This window comes from Coturnix japonica, chromosome 1 (genome assembly GCF_054131305.1).
Source record: "Coturnix japonica strain WE chromosome 1, WE-NBRP24, whole genome shotgun sequence".
Lineage (NCBI taxonomy): Eukaryota > Metazoa > Chordata > Aves > Galliformes > Phasianidae > Coturnix > Coturnix japonica.
The window spans coordinates 159645918-159669811 of NC_140663.1; the positions used below are offsets into that span (position 1 = coordinate 159645918).

A 23894-nucleotide genomic window follows, 5' to 3' on the forward strand; every position below is an offset into this window, starting at 1 on the left:
ACTAAGGGAGAGGAGATTTAGATTAGATGTCAGGAGAAGCTTTTCTCTGTAAGAGTGGTGAGGCACTAGGACAGGCTGCCCAAAGTGGTTGTGGATGACCCTATTCTTGGAGGTGTGTAAAGCCAGGTTGGATGGGGCCCTGAGCATCCTGAGTACTGATAGGTACTGTCACTGATAGGTGAATGTCGCAAAAACAAGGTCACATATCCCACTCTTTCCATGTTTCCGTTGCTTTTTTTAAACATTTCAATAAAAAATGACAGAAACAAAAGTAGTTTTGTTATTTACATGCATGAATGATATTATATATCTTAGATGTGGCCCAACCTCTCTTCACTCACCGCGGCCCAGGCCAGCCACAAGGGCGGCCGCCATCTGCAAAGACTACCGGTGTGATCCCAGCACTTGAGCCCGACCTGATGCCGGACACCCCCCACAAACACCTTCCCAGCGCTTCCATAACGACCCAGGGAGGTACGGCGGGCTGGGAGGGCCGAGCCTCCCATTCATCGCGGGGCGGGGGCGGAGCTCGAGCCCGATCCGGAGCTGTAAAGCGTTGGTTCGGAGCGGGCGCTGCTATGGCTGTGCGGGACGCCTGACGTGTGAGCCCGAATCCGGCGTGGGGCCGGGGGTGAGTGCGGGGCCGGAGTGGGGCTGCCCTGGCTGCGGGAGGAGATGGGGATGGGGATGGGGATGGGGATGGGGCCGGGGCTCGGGCCGGGCGGTGCGGGCTACGCGTGGAATCCATTTTGCATGATGCAATACTGGGGGTCGCGGGTTGCTGTAGGGGCTGCCCGGCGGCCTGCCTCCCTCCGAGCCCCCCGAGCGGGGCTGGGGAGCTCACAGATCGCACACGCGTGTCCCGGCTCGGCCCTGTGCCCTACGTGAGTAGCGAGGCGGGGACGTGCTGTGCTGGGAGTTGAAGGCCCCAGCGGTGAGGAGGAGGGAGCCCGGCCGCTTGTTGGGTGGCCGTACCATGCACAGGAGCGCTCCAGCCGCTCTGTGCACCGCTGTCTGTTTTTATGCTTCAGAAGGGGCTGAGAATTGACAGAAAATCCAGGTGCTTGTTCCTAGCACGCCCCACGAGGTCCTGCTGTCTGTTGGTCTTCAGCCTGCCCTGCTGCTGGTTCTCATCTGTGGTTAGGAAAGGGGCTGGTTTCCATTCATCTGTCAGCGTTTCATGGGCAGCTGGCTTGGCTGATGGATTTCTTCTTTTTGTCATAGAATGGCTTAGGGTGGAAAGGAGCTCTCGGCCCACCCAGCCCTCACTCCTGCCATGGGCAGGGACACCTCCCAGCAGCTCAGGCCACCCAGGGTCCCATCCGGCCTGGCCTTGAGTGCCTGCAGGGATGGGACACCCACAGCTCCCTGCCTCACTGCCCTCTGAGGGAAGAAATTCACCCAACGTCTAAACAAACTCTCTCATCTTTTAGTTTATAACCATTCCCCACCATCCTGTCGCTATTTGCCCTTCTAAGATGTTAGTCTCCCTCCTATTTGTAAGCTCCCCTCAATTACTGGAAGGCTGCAGCGAGGCCCACCTGGAGCTTCTTTTCTGCAAGCTAAACAGTAACTGCTGACTCTGCCATTGAGGCTTGGGCATCACTGTGCTGGTTTTCCATGAGCAAGATGCAGCATGCAGAAAGAGTAAAGCAAAAGAGGTGAATCCTGCTCTGACAGTAGCGTGTTTGAACTCTGTAACAGCGAAGCTTTTTTCACTTTGGTTTTCAGTTCTCACCATGTGTCTGCATTGTGAAATGTCTGACACGTGGCTACTCGCACACACACACACACACACACACACACCCAGCTTCCTAGCAGCGTTAGTGTGTTCAGCACCTGCCTCCCACTCAGGGAGAACAGGCAGAAACTTTCTATTCTTGCCAAATACTCTGTGGACTTTCGTTGCCTTCAGCAGTCAGCCTCAATGTCTTTTTAGACAGGATAAAATGCAAAAGGAGAAGGAGCTGTAATTGCGTGGGCTGCATAGCTGCAAATGCTGAGTCTGATGCAAAGGAGCCCTCTGATTGCTGCAGTGCTTCAGAACCTGCTTTGCTTGTGAGTATCTTGCATTTTGAGTGATTAGAAGGAAACAGACCTTCTACTGTGCACCACTGCTTGAGTGCCTTCATCAGGCTGGCTCCAAAGCAATCCTGTTTCCTAAGCAGGATGAATACTGGGTGTACAGTCCTTGATTCATACTGTTCCACCGGGATGTGTTTGAGCCTGGCTGCTTGTAGGCTCATGCCCATCAATGAGAAGACATTCAGAAGACACTCCTTGTTTTGGGTGGGCTGTAAAGGAAGCTGACACCAGCCAGGCTTCTAATTGAAAGCAATTCAGTTGCGAATGTGGCTCAGAATGCGTTATTACATGTTTGCATTGTACTCCTTAGTTTGCACGTTACTCTTGCTCTAATCTAGCCAGGTATTAGCGTTATCAGCTTGGAGCTGTGCTTTTGTTGAAACCTTTGCCACTCCCTCTATTTTATTCTTCCATCTTCCCGTGTCAGTCTAGTAACACGTCTCAGGTTGGACTCACCTCAGTGTGGTGCTGCACTGAAGCTCTGTGGCTCTGCTTTAAGTTATGTGATGTGTGAGAGCTGATATGTTCCAATCCAGCTGATGCTGGGTGCAGCTGGTGAGTCCGGCCTTTGCAGGAGTAAGAGCAAAAAGGAGTGGTGTTCTGTATTTCCTTTCAGATACGGAAGAAGTACGGTGCAGGTGAATTAGGGCAGAGATCACGTTACAGTTATTGCTTCTATGCAGCCTCTCAGAACCATCACTTCCAGTTGTATCCAAGCATTCAGGGAGCAGAAAACGACACCTTTTGTTCTCTTCTCTTGGCCCATATCTGGGATGTCCAATAGTGAGTTGCATTCGTTTTGGGGCAGGAGGAAGAGAGGGTGATTCACTTTGGCTGCTGATGTGCTCTGTGGATGCCAGCTTAACCCTGGTAGAATTGTATTGGCCAAGCTATGGTGTTGCCAGCTGAGCAGACTGGGATGTGGTAGAGCTGCTTTCCCACTCCTGGAGGATGAGTTGTGATGTCCTGCCAACTTAAACATGTGCATGGGAAGCTGGTTGTACTGAGTGGCAAAACAGAGAGGCTGGGGGGTGCAGAGATCTAGGCCAGTTTTTCAGCACTGAGTCGACTGGGGGCAACTCAAGTAAATACCAGCCCAGCTGAGGTACCCAACTATGATGAAGGTAGCATCTGTCTGGCCAGATCTGCCTTTTACATCCAAGATTACCAACTCCATCTCCCAGTATGGTACATCTGGAGAAGTGGGTATTCCTGCAGCATGATTCATCTGAGCCCAAATGAATTGCGACCTGAGAGCTGCTTTCCACTGACTATAAAAGGATCAGCTCCCATGCAAATGTCAGCGCAGTAAATGTCTGAATGTTTATCTCAATGAACTTCTGAGATTCTCGGGTTCCTCAGTGCTGCTGGGAAGAGCTGTGGCTGTTTACGCTATGGGTGAGTTTATCCTGGTATTTGAATGCTCCCATTTTAGTGCTGTTGCTGCAATATCACTGCCTGCTTGGACCTACAAAAAGGACATACCTGAATCTCTTGGTCGAACAGCACGTGGAGGTCAACATCTATACCATTGACCAACCCTAACTTGGATGCAGGTTTCTCTGCTGTTGCCTGTGGTTTGTGGATTTTTGGGAGTGCTGGTGGCTGGGATTTTCATGTCAATTAATTGCTAGCCTTATTTACTGAGAAAACTGTGCTATTCTGGATATTTAGTGACTATTTGGTAGTCATTCCCTCCTAAAAGCTTGCGATAAACCACATAGAGTTTCTTAATAAGAAGAAATTGAACAATGGGTTTTCTATGTAGCTGGGTTTGTCCCTAGTACTGATTTATGCAGGTTGGTTAAAATCCCTTGTACCGGATCATTTATTTATCCCTGGAAGCTGTGCTGTTACATGAGAACATATTCTCAAACTAAATAGTGGTGTGTGCCCTGACTCATGTTATTCCTGGCTGTATGCGAGCTTAACTGTCTTACGTTGCCAGGCATTTTAATAGAGGCGAGAAAGGCCGAGTGTTACATGCACATCATCTCTGCTGCATTTGCACCTGCTGAGGAGCTCACCATTGCTGGCTGCTTATGGGCATTCAGGTGGCAAAGATTCCCTACCTGAATTTAGCTGATATAGTTGTGCAGTGCAAAGATGCTGTACTGTTGTACATCCACTCGTGCAGTAAGCAGGACCTTCCAGGCTCTGTGATCTGATGCAAGAGTGAAAAGAGAGGAGCAAAATGTGAGCATGGAGAAGAGGCTACATCCAGAGCTCAGCAATGGCTTAGGGTGGAGGTGCCACAAATTGGAAGGGAAACCAGTGGGTATTTGAGCTCCTGTTGGGATTTGAAGAATGAGCTTCAGTGAGATTTGTCTCTGATGAATGTCTCAGATTAGGATGAGCATTTGGCCTCTAGTATCTGTTCAGTTCAGGAAAGCTCCAACACAAGCAGTGAGAATATGAGATGCAAGTGGAGAAAAGCAGAAGCAAAATATTTGTGCTTTGCTCTGAAGGGTTAGATCAATATCGCGCAATCCTGACATCTGAAGCTTTGTTCAAAACCCTCTCTTAGTTCTGAGGAACACCGCTGTTATTTCCTTACAAGAACAATCATTCCTTGTTTTTGTTCCTGATGTCTCTATATTCAAATTCTTGTCTCGAGGGCTGTTGGAGTTTCCATAGCTGCCTGTTAATCTGAGCCCTGCAGGAGCTGATGAAGGCTTCTTGTCTCACCTCAAGTGGCATATGCTTACACCCAGAGGTGCCTTTCTCTGCCTGTTGATTACTGGGAGTCATGAGATGGTACCCTAACCCAGACACCTGCTTGGAGCTGCCTGATGCTAGTTGGGATAACAGTCCCTCATAACCTGGATGGCATGTGAAGAAATGCAAGGATATCCCCAAGGGAACTTGTGTAAGTGCTAAAGCTGCACTGTGTTGCTCTAGAGAAGCCTGCACAGGTGTTAGAGCTGCTTCCTTCTTAGAAGGAAGTATCTGGAGGGCAGAGCTGTGTGGTGCATAGCACCAGCAAACACACAACACCATCTCTTTGCTTTCCATGCTGCTGTTGAGACCCCTGGGAGGAAGATGCTAATCATTATTTGTTTGATACTTATTTTGCTTTAAAATGACCCATATTTTTTTCCAAGTCCCAGTGCAGTGAAACTAAGCAGAATATTTACAGCCAGCAGTTCCTTTCCTTCCTGCTGTCATTTCAAGAGCCTGGCAGCTGCAGCAGACTTTATTATAGTTCAAAGCTTCTGGTTTGAGATGTGACATGTGGGATTGGGGAGACATGGCACTGTACGTGCTAGAAGCAGTTCATTGAAATGTATAATGCAACACCTCTCAGACTGTCATATTTAGGCCTCTCTGCATAACCCCCATCTCTGTAAACATAATTAAGAGTGATTTCCTTTGATGTCAGAATGATAATATGAAAATATACAACGAGCTTTTGAAAGTGTATGAGCATACTGCTGATAAGTCGCTTTTTTCACAATGAGAGGAAGTGCATATTTACTCCAGACAGTCTCCTTTTGCTGATAGGAACGCAATTATTTTTAAGGATAGGCATACAACTTCCTTCTATAGAGCTGTAAGTGACTTCAGTTTTCTGTGTTGCTGCCTTCCATGCTGGTGGGGGAAAAGAGCCAAAATGTTTGTGTTGGGAGTCTGCTGGGGATACACAGACTTGGGTACAGGGGGGCTTCCATCTCAGGGGTTGAGAAGGAGGTTTTGAGGCAGGCCGGGCTGTATGTGAAGCTGGTGGGGAAGGGAGATGCAGATGGCAACCACAATCAAATCAGAATCTAAGCCAGATTTCAGTCTACACACTGATCAAGCTGCCAGGCTGAAGGAATGGAAAATATATGGCAAATCTGGAGTTGATCTCATCTGTAAATGGGCTTGTGTTTCCATTTGAACCAGGGCAAACCCCCTTTGTGGAGAAGTACAGATTCTAAGAGCTGGCTGAGTATGGTCCAAATTGCAACACAAAGAGGGTAACACCAACTGCGGGATGCTGCTTTTCTGCATGAGCACCTGGGAGCTGGCTGCTCTGTTCTGCAGCAGCCTCATGGCTAAGCCAAATCTGCCAATATTCTCTGTATCTTATCTGCTGGCAAGCAGTTGTTCTTGTAGCAAACCTCGGAGGGCCAAGGAGGCTCAGTCCATCAGGGCCTGCCCTTCTGCTGCATATTAAACCATGGAGATGCAGCAGTGAGAGAAAAGTGTTGACTTTGCCTGCTTTTTTCCTGCAGCGCAGCCCTCAGGGAGCAGGGGAGAGCTGAGCAGCGAGCTAAAATAAAGTGTTTACCAAAAGCAAACAAACTTAACGTCTACCTTGCAGCGAAGTGGAATTCTGTATCAGCGTTGTACCGCCTTTCTGATAAGATTTATGGAAGTGGAATATATCAGATGTATAAAAACTGCAATCTCCGTGTGAAAACAGCAGCAGTTTGGTCTGATTGCAAGGCCATCAACATCATGCTTGCATTGCTTGGACTGCTCTGTTATTTTGGGTCTGAATACCATGAATTCAGTTTTCAGGGAGATTTGGTTGTAAATCCATCAACATTCAGGAGGTGTGAAGTCTGCAGTGGGATTATTTGCAAATCCCTTTGGAAGCAGTTTTTCCCCCGCACAATCAGAGCAATAATCCCACCTCATATACCTCTTTTTTATTAATCAGGTGCTCCTGTCCCATAGAATGCTGGATTTTTCTGTCCCTTGCAGTGCAGTATTGGGTCAAATCTTGGAAGGAAAATGAGCGACTGGTGAAACATTGAAGTTTAACAGCAAGCAGGCAAGTACATGGGCAAGGCTGCCATGGCAACTGCTCGTAGTGTTTGCTGAAAGGGCCAAGCTGTGTGCCATTCCTCACCGCTCATCTACTTTTAGCAGCCCTATCCCCTCCTGATGGCTGGGAATATTGTAGAGAGCAGCTGCATGGGGAGGGGAGGAAAATGGGGGAGCTGATGCAACTTAAATAGTGTGTTGCAAGTGTGGGAGCCAGCACAGAAGCAGCCTTCACCAGGCTGGGGAGTCAGGGAGGGAATGACTTGGTGCCAGAGGAGGAGTGTGTGGCTGCTGCCCAGTTGCAGGGAGGAACAGCTGAGGTAAAGTTGGGGTCTGTCACCTTGGGGCAGTCCCAGATGTGTCCCAGCCTTGTGCTTTAGCTCCTCTGCTCCATCTCTCGACTGCCCAGATCTCTTGTCATTGCAGTTTAGACATAGCAGAACATGGGTGTCTTCCTGGCACCTCTGCTCTCTGTAACTGCCCTGTAAATGCCAGCAACATTCCCATCCCAAAACAACGGTTCCTGGTGAGGCATGTGTCATTATCTGACAGGGAGTTGGGGCATTGCCATATTATGGTTATACTGGAAATGCTGTCACACCATTGGTGCTCAGCATCCTCCTTCCTGCCCAGCCTTGGTGGTCTGTTTGCTGCACCCCAGGGAGAGGAAGGGGAAGAGGAAGGGGGTGACAGCATTGTGGCAACCCCAGCACTGATGGTCTTTGAGGACTGAAGGAGCTGCTGCTCTGTTGTGCTTTGAGCTGCTTTGTCCTCCAGGATGCTCTGCTCCTCATGCTGTGCCAAGCTGTACAGTTCTGGCTTCTTCAGCTCTGAGTGACCCAGGTCTGGTTAAGGTGAATTACTGACTCCATCAGGCTGTAGTATTTTGCCTTTAATTACAAAGTGAGCAGCTATGATGTGCATCAGGGTATCACCTTTTAGGGGAAGTTCTCTCTGGAGTGCTCTCTGATGGGAAGCTCTGTGTTCACAGTCAGTCATTGTAAACCATCCCTCAAACTGCAGCCATGCAGCAGCAGCATCTGCATTCTCTTGGCTGGAGGAAAGTAGACAGTCACGCAAACCTGCTGATGAGTGTGTAAAATGCTTGTTTGTGCCTGCCTTGACTGATGTGTGGAGCCTGAAAGGAGCCAATCCCTTCCCAGCCCTTGGATTAGGAAAGGAATGCAGAAACACCGAGTCTAAAATGCAAACATTTTTGTTCATTTCACAGTCATTTTCTTTAAGGTACGATGCAAAGCATATTCACGTGGAACACTGTATAATTAGATGCACAGTCATAGATGTCCACTTGAAAGGTTGTAATGTGTACTGGAATGCAGCCAACTTACTTAAGGAGAAGTTCACTTTATTCAGAAAAAGGACCTTTACAATTGTGCTGTGTTAAGTCACTGTTCAGCAGTACCACATCGAGGTTTAGAACCCACAGCTCTGACTTGGAGGCCATTCCCAAGGGCTTACTGCACACAGACCTCCAAGTCATTGAAAAAAAAAAACAAACAACCTCCTAGATTAACGAGAACGTGTTCCAATTTCTTTATTTAGGTTGCATAAGCCTTGTGGAATGAGTGGGCTCCGTAGCATAATCTGACGTTTACAGACACGGTTACACAGGGATAGCAAACATTTTTTTTCTGCTGGGGAGATCTTTTTTCAGACTATGAGTAATCTTGGTAAGTGGGAACCTCGGGGCTCTGCCATGTGTGATTTCTGCTTTACTTTCTCTACTGCAAGCTGAGCTCTCTCCCTTGTTCTAGCAGCATGGTGCAGTGCTTCTGCAGAGCTGGAGGAGTGTTGTTTTAATTGCAAAGCAGCAATTGAACCACCCTTTTTATGGGATGTAGAAGTAAGCCCTACCCCTGCCATGATTTGTAAAGGCTTTGCTGCAGGGGCCTTCAGGTGCTTGCTGGGGGATGTAGCTCTCCCGTTCCTGTCCTTTTCCAGGTTGAGGTGTGTCTATGGCCATTTAGGTACCGAGGTTTTTACATCCTGCAGTTCTTGCCAACAGGAACAATTCCTCCGAAATTCATTCTGAAGCACTTCCTCTAAACAGACTTCAAGTGCTTCCACCTTTTCAATGGCTGCCCCTGCTTGTCCAGTAAGGGGAAATGATTCCTTTGCTCTGAGTCAGTGCTTGTTATGGTAATGGAGGAAGCTTTTAACTGAGGTGGCAACATGAGTAGAATCACAGAGTCTGGAAAAGACTTCCAAGATCACAGATCATTAGTGTGATAGTGGTGGCCAAACTGAAGGCATCCACCCAGGCTACCCTTGCTGCTGTGTGTGGGATGCCCTCTGGGAGGGGTTGGGGGGACATTGCCTCCTGTTGCAATTGTGTGGCAGAATCAATGAATCTTTACCCACTTTGGTCAGCTTCTTGCCCACACCTGAAAATCCCTGCCCAACTCTGCCCTTCCTGGTGGAACTAAGTGTCTGGGGAAGCCTCTTGTCCGTCCATCTCATTGTGATGTGTCCCACTGCGCAGGATGCTGTTTGTTCTGCATCAATGTTGGGACTCTTTGTTTCCATGCTTCCATTTCAATAACAAACCAACTTCTGTCTTGATCTAGCTTCCTTCCTTATCTCTTCATGGACATTTCCCACTCACTTCCAAGGACTGTCTAAAGGCTGTGCCTGGAGCTTGCTGAATGGCATGGCCATACACTTTGACTAAGCAAAGCTCAGTCTCCATTCTGTTTGGGTTTAAGAAGACATAATCTTGCTTATTCAATATTGTTTCCCAGCACATGATGTTTTCCTGCTTCTTGTCAAGGCCGAACCCCTGGCAGATTACAGGCAGTCAATCCCTGGCAATCTGTTTTGGGTTCTCACTTGGTGAGTCTCATTATCAGTGGAGATCCCCTCAGGTATTATGACAAATGGAGGGAGTTCTCCCAGAGCTTACTGTCCTCAGGCTGGGCTCTTCCAAGCTGCCAGAGGAACCACACTGAGAGCACCCAAGATATCCCCAGTCTTCCTTCACCTCAAGTGCTAGTTGCTTGCTGCCCCATCACTTCCAGCTCACTGTGAGGCTGGAAATCAAACCAGTGGAGTGATGCGGGAGAACAACAAACAGGAGGTCCTGATTTTTGAATGGGAATATAAAGAATTGGGCTTGTTTCAGTGATCCTATTTGCAGCAGTTACCCGTGTGGTTGTTCTGATACAGCTGTAGGTGTGAAACGTGGTAGCCTGGGGATAGGAGCACTTGTTGTCAAGGCTTAGCCTTACCAATGCAAGCATGTTATCTAGCAGCACCCAAGTCTATGACACGGGATCTTTATCTAGATTAAGAGGTATTTCTCAAACTTGTTCTTGAAATGCTTGAGGTGTGGAGTCTGCATCTGCCTTGTATCCTATCCCATTGCTTCAATGTGCCCATAGCTGGAAAGTTATCATACTTTCCCACCACAGATTAAGCTTCATAGATGCTGTATTTCTACAACATCCAAAGAGGAGAATATTCGCATCTATCTGACCTTTTAACCTGTGGAGCGGCTTACTGTGGGTTACCCTTGCTGATAACTCACAGCTGAAGCTTTATGGACAAGGATGGACTGCACTGAACTCCAGTTTTGGAAGCTTGAGTTTTGGGAGATAACAGCATCCCCCTTAGGATTTCTGGAGTAGGAATCTCTCTACTTTTATTTTGGTCAAAAATCACAAGTCAATTTGAAACATGTTTCAGAAACCTGCCTAGTCTGCAGCTGTGGGTGGCAGAGGGCTGGTTCCCAGGCAACACATTCCTCATCTCATTAAAACAGCTGTGTTCAAAAAAGGAAAACATACAGTCCCCTTTTTATAGGCAGCGTGTCTTTAGGCAGGTGGTTAAGACTGTGTTTTTGCACACAACGCGTGTGCGCTGTAGATCTCTATTTAGCGTGCGGTCTAACTGGATGAGTTTGTTTGCGTAGCAAATGCTGTTTGAATGAGTGATGCTGTTTTTAGTGACAGAATTGGCAAAAAATATAACAGTGTGTTCATGTATACGTGCTGATGTAAGTCTTCTGCAGTGTGTGGATAAATACACCCATGCACGTGTGAACAATAAAATGGCTTCAATCAGGGAGGGGAACAATTGAACAGCACGCAGACAAGGCTTGCCTGCTTATGATACATCAGCATGATGTAAAGCCAATTGAAAGATGTGCAGTTAATAGGATGACTTTTGACCAGGGCTGCAGTTGGACTTGATGATCTTCAAGGTCTTTTCCAACCTGGGTAACTCTATGATTCTATATGGTCCTTTACAACATAACCTCTTTGTATGGAATGGTCTTCTACAGTTAAATCTTAAATCCCAGAGTATTTGTAATGCTCGTGGAAATAGTAGGAATACGGGTTTACCACCTCTTCTTTTTCTGAGTAGACTTCTCTGTGAATGGTTCTACCTTGGGGATGGAAGAAGCAAAGCCAGCCCTTTGGAAAGGGCTCCCAAAGGCAGTTTTTACCTGTGTTTGAATCAAAAGTCATCACCATGTGCTTGTTCAGGAAGCTGACCCATGTTTAGGGTAAACATAGAGGGCCAAGCCCATTCCACATTGTTGGCCATATGTGCCAATGTAGCATATGCACAAGCTGTTTGTTCTGCGGATTAGTGGTATTGATCTTACAGTTACATGGGGAGACCTTTGTTGAAGACCAAAAGGATGCTGAGGAAAAATAAAACCATTTGTGAGATGCCACTTTGCCATAAAGAAGGATTATTTATGGCAGCAAAGGTTCCTTTGTGTTTCAGAATGGACATAAGCATATGTAGGACAGGGCTGAGTAGGGTGCTGGCACTGGTCATTGCACGTGCAGCAGGGTTAGGCTTGGGATTTCTCTTTTGCTTAGTAGACGAGTTCTTACTCCATGTAATCAGCTTTAATTTTATGCTCTTCTGCATGTTGGAGTTGGCTTTTGGGAAGAAAATTCTCAGGAGCAGCAAGGCCTTAAAATAGATAAGGTGTAGTTTCCAGAAGCTGAAACAAATTGTGATTGTTTAGGAAGTGATAGTACTGCTTATGTAAAATGGTGACATGTCAGCTTATTTTTACATGTGACTTTTTATGTTTAGCCCGACAGATGTTTGTTATGGTTTATTTTTTTTACTGTTAGCCAGATATAAGGTTGCTTATTTTCTTATGGGATTGTTTTGAAGAATGTCCCTTTTTAAAATGTTGTTACTGGGGAAGGAAATCTATAAAGCTGATATAATAGGTATGTTAACCATTAGATAAGAGGAGGAAGAATATCTTATTTTACTTTAAAATACAATACAGCCGAAGCACAAGAATTTGGATACGGAACAAACATAAAAGGCATTGTAAATACAGGACGAGGACCAGTAGGGATGGGTGGAATTTGGCCCTATTGAAGTCAGTGGGAGCTTTGCCCTTGAGGCCGGTGGGACAGGATCTCACCCAAGGATGTGAACCCTGCCCCAGGAGCTGCCCTGCTTGGTTATTAAGGCAAGTCACTATTTTCCTGTGCTCCCAAAGCCACATGATGCTGCTTCCCTCCATCCTGCTGACACCCCAGTGCCCCACGGGGTTTGGCGTGAAGTCTCTTCCACCCAAGGACTATGCTTGTGGTTTGGCTTTTCAGCCTGTTGGTTGCCTGTCCTTGCTTCCCTGGGTAACTGGAGCAAGCAGAAAAGGCAGGAGCTGAGGAGAGCTGTAGAAATCAGGCTCCTTGTGCCCAGCGGTGGTTTTAAGTGATGAGAGGATAGGAAAGAGGGAATAAGCATGGTGAGAATCAGAGAGGTAATGGTGTACAGAGCCCATTTTGGTTCATTTAAATCAAGTTTTCTCAACTTGAAGGTGGTTATGTACCATTTAGCATCATTTCTAGAGTGTTTCTCTCTACCATTTATCATCATTTCTATACTGTGGTGTTGCAGGAACAGTAGCGGTATGTTCAAAAAAGAAGTCCTCGTTTCAAGTGTGCTTGGAAGTGGGAGTGCAAGGAGCCAGCCTGGAAAGCATTTCCTTACTTCAAAGGCAAGAGCAGCTATTTCTAAAAGCGAGATCACAGGCAGATCCAACTTCTGAGGAGGGAAAGATAATCTCCACACAAGTCACTCTTTGATGCAATTCTGAAGATAACAAATGATATCAGAAAGGTTTGGGGTAGAGGTATGCTGGCCCCTCTACTGCATCCTGTAAGACGTTGTGCTGCACCCTTCTTAGTGAAAGCCACTTTGCCAAGTGAATATAACAAAGTCCGTAAGATAACTTGGGATAGGCTTCAGTCATCTATGCAGTGGAAGGCAGGAACATAAGCACTGTTTGTGAGGATGCAAGAAACAGCTGCACTTCAGGTACCCTGCACCCTGCTCGGTGTTGGTGATTAACACACTGTAGGTGCTGTTTTAGTGACAGGAGAGGCTCTCCAACTTCCAGCTGCTTTTAGGGCAGGATGGGGTTGACATCTTGATTTCTGACATCAGCCAGAAGGCGGCTGTCTGCTGGCATTGCGCCGCTTCCAGGATGCTGGCCTTAATTTCTAGCTCAGTCGTAATTAAATAGTTTCTCCTCTAAACAAATTATCCACAGAAAGCAGTTCTGCTTTATTCTTGGTAACTGTAATACAGCTATAAATACCTGTAGATATGCTTGAGGAATTAAATCGGTTTGAATTACATTTCCAGTGAGATTCTTGAGTTTATATATGAGCTTGGAATATGTATGTAGTCTTTTCTAATGAATAAAGCCTACCTCCTTCAGCCCCCAGAATCTGGCCACACTTTTTTTAGTTTTGGAGGGTTTTTCACATTTTGTCCTGATTGCTGCACAGCTCTGGTATTCTCCAAGACTGAATATAAACCACCAATGCTGCTGGAGATGGGGCACAGCCCCATTGCTGTGGTTGTCATAGAGTGCCAAGGATCTCCTTCAATCTGCTGGGAGTTAAGCAAAACCTGGGACTTGCATTGTCCTTCCTGAAAGCAGAGCCTTGTCCTGCCGTGTTCTGCTTCAGGGGAAGCAGGCAGGTGGAAGAAAGCAGTTCTGGCTGATGTGGGTTTGCATAAGATTCAGGTGCAATGGAGGCTGCGTGAGAGAACTAGCATTTGATTAAACCAAATGAGATCTTTCAGAAGCCTGACCTGAAGCCTGGCTTTCTCCGTCGGTTTGAGTCAGTGTATTTCTGGACCATAACAGCCTTTGAGGAGCTGTTGGTGGACCGGGCAGTTCTTGGCACAACATGACTTCTCAATCCTCAGTTCTAATTACTTTCTCCCAGTAGGGGAGGTAGGCTTAAGGCCAAGGGAGAGGAATTCAGGCCCAGGTTTATGGCTGCTGTCTTAGAAAAATGAAGAGTCTTTTGATTTTGTCCTTGATGACATGGTGGCAAAATTGAAGAACTGGACTTAATGAGTGACTCAATTAAGTTTCTTAGCATGCTTTTTTCCACCTTTTATGCTAGGTTTTGACTGGAGTTGATGAAGTACAAGTCTCACTTCTTCCTATTCCAACAGCCCATTGCTGTTGGGCTTCCTGCTCTGGTGGTTTATTCTGAGTGAAGAACGTGCCTTGTTACAATTTCCCCAGTTTAAGTCCATGTTCTTGGGTGTATCAATTAGGAGTAATCCAGAAAATCTTGATGAAACACCCTTGCTACAAAGAACATTGTGTTATGTACCTGCTGAATTTTGAATGAGGATGCTGCTGCTGGGATGAAGGTAGAATGGCTGAGGAGGGTGACTACAACCTGACAGCAAAACTCAGAAGAAAAGGGTCAGGGATGGGTGATCAGAAAGAAATAGGGCATGAAAGCAGTTGAGCCAGCAAAGTGAATTCTCTGTTGAAATAGGGGTGGTAGCTGCTGAGTAGGGAATAGCAAAGAGAAAATGGGGTTTCACTGTAAGAGACTCGTCTGCAGATTCATCTGACTGTTGTATTTGGTAAGTACAAGGAAGGTAGGGGTTTTATTTTACTTTTAGGATAAAGGGAAGAGTGGTAGCTCTTGTTATCCTGACTTGAGTAGAACTTCTGACCCAGTGCCACACAGGAAGCTATTTAAGATGAAAACAAGCAGGAAACCAGCAAGGTGCAAAAGGAACATGAGAAGATGTACCGGGAAAGGAGAGCAGATACTTGTGGAGGAGATGGCCGCTGGGGTTCCTGCTGGTTGCTCTGGGAGTGCTCTTATTGCTTCTAATAGCTACTCCTGACTCAAGGATATCGAAGGGTGCTAATGGGATGTGCTGCAGCTCAGGAGAGTAATTCAGAGGAGGGCTATTGCAGACAGGGCAGCAGACTGCCCCATTTCTTCAGGGCTTCACAGAATCATTAAGGTTGGAAAAGACCTCTAGGATCACCTAGTCCAACTGCCAACCTGTCAGCACCATGCCCACTAACCATGTCCCTCAGTGCATATCTCCACAGCTCTTGAACCACCCCCCTTGGGCAGCTTGTTCCATTGCATTGCAGCTCTTTCTGAGAAGAAATTTTTCCTAGTATCCAACCTGAAACATGAAGGCTGAGGCATTATGGTTGGTTTCTAAGGGTACCCTGGGGTACCAGCAGGAGGGGAAGGGCTGTTCTGGGCACTAGAGCAGGTGTGAACGCTGCCTAATGAAATTACGTGCCTGGAGGGCAGAGTGCTGGTGGAGCTTTCCAGCAGTGGAGATAAGGATCTAGAAAGTTTTAACAGTAAGCTTGGTACATTTATGGGAGGGGTGTTAGGTCATCATATCTTGTGACAACTGGGGCTAGACCTGATGATGTGAAAAGGAAGAAGTTCCTTCTACTGTCTGCCTGGTGCACCCATCTGGGCAGTGTGATAAGGAGCAGCAGCTCTCTCTGCTCTCTGAGGTTTGAAGCAACATTCCTTGTTTTACCAGAAAAAGTAGGACAAAACTTCCATACCCAGGCTGTGTCTGGAGACATACACCTTTTGCCAAGGCTTCCTTGGCAGCACTGATTACTAGGATGGCCTCCAGAGCCAGCCTCTCTGCTGGCTGTACTGGTTTGACCAGTTGCAGTTTAATGAGTGCTATTAAAGTCTGTGCCAGATGGACACGTATGCAGGTGGCTGAATCTGTAGATCTGATGAGTTGCATAGCAAAATCTTCCCATGATGTAGCACTGCAAGATGCATCTGTCTCATGGGAAGGGGAGCTGCAGAAGGAGCTTCTGAAGGACTCATCCACAGAGAGGAATTTCTTCCAACCTGCTGCTAATCCCATCATAAAGTCCCAAGCAAGGGAGCTGTACTAGTTGCTTGCAAGCTGAAACTGCTGCAGGTCCATACACAGACATAGCAATGGCATGAGTTACAGGTAAACATCTTCATGTGTTAGAGTTTGTGTTTCTTGTACTCTCAGGTGTGGTGGATGCACCTGGGGTCATTTGGTGATTGGTCCTGAATTGTAAGTAAAAGTTGGTTGCTACTATACAGCATATCTTAGAATATAGGCATGTTTTAAGAGGCTTCAGGGACATTGTTAGGTGTTCATGTGCCTATGGAAGCATGTTGCTGAAGTGGGACCGCAGCTGGAAGCACTGCCCCTTGGTTTCAATGAACTCTCCCATCCTGCAATGCTGTTGTCCTGCTGTGGCTGAGGAGTTCACAGGCCTGCCCTGTGCTCTCCCCTTAGCTGACATGAATGCAAAATAACTTAATCCTTTGCCTCAGTGTAACCAAATTTAAGGTTGGTTCTGTGTGCCCTTTTCCCAAGCCATATCTGTTCCAGCCTGTGTAGTTGCAAGCAGTTGCTGGCCTGTGCTGCTGGCTGGAACTAGAGCTCAGAGGGAGGAATGCAGATCTGGCTCGCTGCAAACAGTGTCTCCTGGTGCATGACAGCGGCACACATGGTGCCTTGTTGTGGAATGTAATGCTCACACGTTTTAGTACTGTTTTATGAGTTGTGGCTGGTCCACCTAATGATTGCATCTTTCTCGCAGGCCCGAAGATAACGATGGAGTGCCAGAAATTTATCAAGTTTGGGAACCAGCTTCTTCGCAGGAAAAATGTGGACTGCACTCGAGAAGACAGCCGGCTCTCACGGTGCCTCAACACCTTTGACTTGGTGGCCCTGGGTGTGGGCAGCACTCTGGGGGCAGGCGTTTATGTACTGGCTGGGGCTGTGGCACGGGTGAACGCGGGACCTGCCATTGTCATCTCCTTCTTGATCGCTGCCTTGGCTTCTGTGCTGGCTGGACTCTGCTATGGAGAATTTGGTGCTCGTGTTCCTAAGACGGGATCAGCTTATCTGTACAGTTATGTGACTGTTGGCGAGCTGTGGGCCTTCATCACGGGGTGGAATTTAATCCTCTCCTACGTTATCGGTGAGTATGGTGGGCGTGCAGTGAGACCATAGCGTTAGTCCAGGATGGCAGCCTTGTTGGTACGATCAGCCACCTTTGTGTGCTTGCATTGCTCTGCACTCACTGAAGATTTGAGGGCTCTTTGTCAGGGCACACTGACTGTGGCTGCTGTCACTTGGCGAGGTGAGTGCTGTCCTGAGGCTGAGGGATTGTAATGAAGGCAAATTATTACTTCAGCTACTTCCTCTGAACTCCCACGTCGTCTCTTTGTCATATCCTGGCTGCTGCACACTTGCCAGGGAGCAAAGAGTGTTCCCTCTGCTGAGAAAGAAGCAGCTGACAGAAGGATGCTTTTACATGACATCTCCGGGCTGATTAAGGATTAATTTCTGGTCCCTTCAAAACCTGTTCACAGCACCTGGAGATCAGAATTCTGCCTCATGAGTGGTTGCAGGATTAAACATAGGGTGAGCTGCAGGTTCACAGTCTGAAAAGGTCCAAAGCAAATCCCCTCTAAGCCCTTCACTCCCACTAGGAGAGGCCTTGGATCATGCTCTGAGCATGCGGTGTACTCTTCAGCTGACATTAAAACTAAACCACTCTTTGCCAATTAAGGATTCATGTCTTTTCAAGCACATTCTGGGCTCTTTATCACGCCTATAAGTAAGGCTGCAGCCAGATTGCCAGTTGAGCTTGAAGAATTACGAGTTAAAATGAAAAACAATGTTGTGCTGAATGACTAAAGGAAGTTATGTTTTTTTTTTAACTACATTTTATGAGATATGCAATTGTTACCTTGGAGATTAGTTCCCATGATGCTGGGGAGGGTAAGATCATATCGTGAGTGACATAGTGATGTAGCAGCTGCTTGTCTGAGATAGAGCTGGCTCTCATCTATGTGCTACCTGAAACCTTTTCTTCTCCCTCCGCTCTTTCTTTTACTTTTTAATAAGAAAGGAGAGATTGGAAAACCAGAGTCAATTAAAGTCGTCTCCTCAGGAAATGTGAGTCCTGCCGTTCTTCTATGAATCAAATTCATTGCAGGGAGGAGATAAAAATAGTTTTTAAACAAAGTTAAGCATATAATTTACTCCAAACTTCTAAAATGGACTCTGCTTAGGCTACACATACAAAATTGGAACAGTTTTCCTAGTCACCAACCACCAGACCAGGCTGCCCAGAGCCACATCCAGCCTGGCCTTAAATGCCTCCAGAGATGGGGCATCCACAACCTCCTTGGGCAACCTGTTCCAGTGTGTCACCACCCTCTGTGTGAAAAACTTCCTTCTAATATCTAACCTAAACCTTTCCTGTCTCAGTTTAAAACCATTCCCCTTGTCCTATCACTATCCACTCTTGTAAGTGGCTGTTGTTGGGGTCTCCTTCCCAGACCACGTACTTACCTCCCAACCTGGGCCCAGTCTTGTAGCCAGCTCACACCCAAGCAGATCAGTTTGCCTGAGCTGTGCAGGGTAGGCAGGAGCTGCCTGGAGAGGTTGTGCTGACCCCAAAGCCATAAATCCTCCTGGATACAGGCCCTGTGCTCCATGCTTTTCAGCAGCAATAAAGATATCATCCAGGTGTCTGCAATGCTGGAATAATGTCAGATTCCCACACTTCCCAAGCTGTTGGTTATGAAGTTCTGCATGAACTGCTGATAGAGATGTAGAACCGGCTTCCAAGCAATTGGCATTAACATAAAGTGTGCAGGAGCTGGTTCTTCCCGTCCTAGAACATGAAATACTGCAGCCAAGGCAAAGAAATAAAACCAGTAAAACAAATATCCTTTTCCCTTGAATTTCCCTGAAGCAAAGCTGAAAATCTGTAAGGTGATACAGAATAACTTTTGGAGTGTTTTTAGATTAACAGCATTGATGTTCTGTCCCTTTAAACGCACTCACAGCCTGTGTCTCGGTGTCTGAAAGAACAGCATGGTACCCAGACAGACCTGAGCTGTGCCTTATTATGATGCTGTTGACAAGGCAGTCACACAGAGAACATTCCCAGCATTGCTGCAGGTGTTGCTGAGGAGGATTTTGCTGTGGGTGAGCACAATTTGTGACACAGCTGCAGGTGCTGGAGTTGTGACCTGAAAACCTGCATCAGGATGAACTGTTCTGGGTAGAAGAGTGCGCAGAGTCCTCTAAGGAACTGCTTTGCAAATTAACAGCAAGCAAACCTCTTTAAAAAACAAAGCGAAACAAAAACAAACAAAAAAGCTAGGTAATTCTGTACAGTTGTAATTATATAGCAGCTTCTAATTGTGTGATATATACATATGTGTTTATAGATAGATAATCTAACAGTAGCACAGGAGAATAAGAAGCAGACTGTCCTATAGCCAGAGCTGTTTGTTTTACACAGTGCTGCCACTGGCTGGTGGTTGCTGCTGTTTCATTTCTCTGGAGTGGCTCTTCTGGCCCAATAGCATCCCAGATTCAGACATCCTCTGAGCCCTGGGTCAGCCCTTATCCCAGCCAGCTGTGCTGTGGTGTTCTAGAAACAGCAGCAAGCTGAGGCCAGAAGCATCTTTATGCCACTCAGATGCTCCAATACTGGAGTCCAAAGTGAATTTGGATGGTGTGCCATCCACCAAAGGTGTAACCCACATCCTCTCTGTTCTCTGGTAGGAACCTCCAGTGTGGCCAGAGCCTGGAGTGCCACGTTTGATGAAATCATAGGTGGGCACATTGAAGACTTTTGTAAAAGATACATGACGATGAATGCACCAGGAGTGCTGGCAAAATACCCAGACATCTTTGCTGTGGTGATAATCATCATCTTAACAGGTAAAACCTCAGAGGCGTGTGTGAGTCTTGGACCTCCACCTTCCACCATTTCATTGTTTGCTTTCAGAATGGGCACAAAGTCCTCATTTGTTTTGGACAACTTACTAAGGCTCTTTGTTTGCTACGGGCATTGGATTGACCTATATAGCCACAGAGGACTTAGCACCGAGCGTATCCCGTTTATAAAGTTTTTAATTAGAGAGGAGAGCTCTTGATATTTTTGAGCCACTTTTAAAACCATCGATTGAGTTTTATATAAGGAAGGAAAGAAAAGGTGGCTTGTCATCCTCAGTCAGGTATGGAAGTCTAATCCTTCTCCCTCTGCCAATCCTATTATACAAGAATTTCGTTCTGTTGCTCCTTTACTTTTATTCTCCCGATCATAATCAGCACTGACTGCCAGACCCCTGAGAAATCAATGTGTGAAGATCTGTCAAATCCTTTTTATTTTATTCTCTTTTTTTACCAAAAAATTGTTCCAAGACTTGGATAAAAATTTGGAAAAGTTTTGAAAACTTTAAAATCCTTCTAAACTTTTACCAACTGCTTAAACATGCAAAACATCACCAAGTTTAGGCTAATTACTCTTCTCATGTACCTCTGTGGTTTCCAGCATACAGGAGCTGCAACGTTGCCCAACAAGGTTATCCTGACATTTCCCACTGTGATCTGGATGGGCATCTCGCAGCATGGGCTGTGCTCACTGGGACAGGCTTCATAAGCCACTGATGCTCTGGCATCTTGAGTTTGAATCTCTTATGTTTTCTTTTAAAAGGTGGAAATGTGAGTGCACAGAAATCCCCCCCCCCTCTACCTGAAATGCCTTGGGGTAGCAGTAAGAACACCACGTAGGGCTTCTTTTGTCCTTCTGGCCTACGTGAAATGTTTTGCTTTCTCGTAGTCTTCTTATGAAATATAGGTTGAAGGTTTGGGTTCTTGAAAGTCAGCTACCTCAAGTTACCAGAGCTTTTCCCTCGGAGAGGCTGAGTTATGCCTCAGTGAGGTGTTGGTTGCCAGAGCCTGCAAATGTGCTCTTCTCCTGATGGACTCTCTCTGAAGACCATGGGCAGAAAACCTGTTCTCAGTGAGCTCTCTGGCAAAGCAGGAGTCTTGTGATGCCGCCTTGTTCTGTGTCTTGAGCTGTAAGTAGCTGACCTCCTGGATTCAGTCTCCGCAGAGAATGGCATCATGTTTTCTGCTGCTCACAAATAAAGGTGAATGTTGTTCATAACATCTGCCTTTGGCCAAGACCTCTAAGACAACGCTCCTTCCTGAAAATACACCTGTGGTGCTTTCTCCAGATGGCTGGGTGGAGTATGTGGCTGTATCTAGGTGGCACAACGTGGTGCTGTGAGGTAAAACTTTACCTGAAGCATGTGCCAAATTGACATGCTGTGTGGGAAGGTGTGGGCTGAAGTCCCCATCAGCTTTCCTGTAGACTTAATCCTGACCTACCTGAGCTGCCTGGCTTTGTGGAGGAACAGAAATACTACAGTGGGCAGAGCTCAGCGTTGATGTTTTCAGTAAGTGAGCTGCTGCGCTGCCTTTGGCAGCCCCCAATGCGTGCTGTGCTGGTGAAATACCTGACTGCATATTTTCCATTTTTCCCAGGGCTTTTAACTTTTGGTGTGAAGGAATCTGCCCTGGTGAACAAAGTGTTCACCTGCATCAACATCCTTGTCATCGGCTTCGTTGTGGTCTCTGGCTTCGTGAAAGGATCTATTAAAAACTGGCAATTGACGGAAGAGGACATTTACAATACCAGCCATGGCTTTCATGGAGACAAGTAAGTTGGACCTTGTCTTCTCAGATTTAAAAATGACATATATACATGTTTACAGGAGGATTTGGGGGAGATTCAGGGAATCTGTGAATGGTGTGGTTCCCTCCTTTACCAAACTCCAGTGTCATGATTGGAGTCCAAAGAGGAGAGAAAAAAACTTTGCAGATAACCTTGTACTCAGGGCTGGCCCAGACTGACTGTTGTGTCTGTATTAAGCCTTGACCAAGTACAGCTGTGTAGTGTTTTTGAACACCTTGGTCATTTCCTTGAAGAACGATTGTATTTATGGAGACCCTGTTTCAGATGCATGAGAAGGTAGGAAGCAAGTCGCAGATTATTTTAGTGCATTGCAGCAGACATATTGCAAATCCATTTTTAATGACATTTTGCTACTTGGCCAAAATCCTGTATTCCTACATAAGACCAAAATTAAGGAGCTTATAAGGGTAGCCAGTGATACAAGGCCGTTGATGATTTGCTTGAGACCGTTCAACACAGTATGACCGCGCTCTGTCTTTTGAATGTCTCCTCATACATCAGCTCATTCCTTGCTTCCTATCTAACCCCTTCATGCTGGTCTGCAAGGAAACACAGTTTGGCACAAGCTGGAGAGATTTATAAATATTGCATGGCTCTCGTTTGGCTTGTAAACAAGCCACTTATTGAGCTTCTCTGCAAAACTCAGCCTGCTGTGAACTTCTTCCTTGTGAACAAATTGCTTCTGTAGGAAAGGTCCCCCCTCCTTCCCTCCTGCTATTCCCAAGCAAGTAGCAATTAGTGCAGTAGCTTCAAAGTATAACTGTAGCTCTTTCACCCATAGCTCTTACTATTTTTGTAATGTCTATCTGGGGTTTACTTTATCATTATTTCCAGAGTAATCCATATCTGGGTTGTACTATTTCTATAAATAACAAGTGAGTTTTCATCTCTCAATGGAAGTTCTACAAGAGAGTTTGGATGATTCTTCCTGATAAGACTTGCAGTTTTGGGATTTCCCTTAATTTAATTGCAGTAATTCATCATGACAAAGGCTTTTCTTTCAATTTTGAGTGGCCTGGGTTAACTTGAACTGAAGGCTGTTTTGGACAGTGTTTCAACACAGGCAGTTGTATCTCAGGCTTTGATCCTGAGTGCACTGGAGCCACTAGAAGTCTGTCTGTTGACTTTAATAAGCTTCGTATCAGGCTCAGCAAAGTATTTGATGTTTCAGAGGCGCAGGCACCTCTACTCCCTCAGCTTGGCATGTGGAATTGCTCTCCAGTGTCTACTCACACTTCACCTGAATCCATCTTAGGCAAACAGCGCATAGTTCACATTTTTGTTTGACTTCAGTGTTAAGGATCACATGTTGGGCTTTTTCAAAAGCTTCATTATCTACATAAACACAATAACAGTAGGAGAGGAATCTTAATGTTTGTGTTATTTTCTCCCTCTTGTAGCCAAGACATCTTTATCCCCACCAATAAAAACAGGTAAAAAATGGTTCAAACAGAACCATTTTCATTCCATGCGCTCCCCAGACTGTTACAGGCCAGTCCAGAGCTCAGCAGTGGGTAGGGCTTAGCATTGCCTTGTATTTGTAGTGAAAAGGAGAGCATGTTCCTTTGAACTCCAGCTGTGGGTGTCACTATGAGCTGTGTGAATAGTTTTGTTGTTCCCACCTAGGCAGAATGCTTCTAACCCAGTGCCGTGCTTTCTAGTCAAACACAGGGAGAAAAGCTCTATGGTGTTGGAGGGTTTATGCCCTATGGATTGAAAGGAGTCCTCTCAGGGGCAGCCACGTGTTTTTATGCTTTCGTGGGATTTGACTGTATTGCTACAACAGGTAAGATGGAGGATATCTTCATTCCAGTTGTGAGCCTGGTTGCTGGTTGATTGGCTTTTGGTAATTCTGCACAGCACAGATAATCAGTAATCCAGGACACTGCTTTCATTATTCCTGTGTTAACTGTTAACTTCAGCCCATAATATATTTTTGACTCAGCTGCTCCTGCTAATCAAAGTGCTGAGTAGATCCAAGTCCCTGGGTGCATGAATGTTGCTTTCTAGCTGCTGTGGCAGGCTGCATAACCTATCAGAAGAGCTTCTTTTCTTTGCCTCCAGGGCCCAATTCCATGGTTGCTCACTGATAGCACTAACCAAGTCCAGCTCTATAGAAAACATGGACAGTTGTAAGGATTTGACATGCAAGAAAAACAGGTTCAGATGC

General features: G+C 46.3%; 1 protein-coding gene across 6 annotated transcripts in view; it reads left to right on the forward strand.

The window, feature by feature from the left end:
- The first annotated feature begins 349 nt into the window (after positions 1–349).
- The window catches only part of SLC7A1 (solute carrier family 7 member 1), a 36513-nt gene continuing 12968 nt past the window's right edge, over positions 350–23894 (forward strand). Inside the window, exons 1-7 of one of the 6 annotated variants that reach the window (XM_015852005.3) lie at positions 514–631; positions 1940–2058; positions 6734–6847; positions 16751–17134; positions 19744–19902; positions 21514–21688; positions 23386–23510. In XM_015852005.3, coding sequence (XP_015707491.1) covers positions 16765–17134; positions 19744–19902; positions 21514–21688; positions 23386–23510 — 829 coding nt within the window. In that variant the 5' untranslated portion in view covers positions 514–631; positions 1940–2058; positions 6734–6847; positions 16751–16764. Of the gene's footprint in view, positions 475–513; positions 632–1939; positions 2059–4832; positions 4955–6733; positions 6848–16750; positions 17135–19743; positions 19903–21513; positions 21689–23385; positions 23511–23894 lie in introns of those variants that run through there. The other 5 variants (XM_015852007.3, XM_015852004.3, XM_032442146.2 and 2 more) reach the window with 5 other exon arrangements.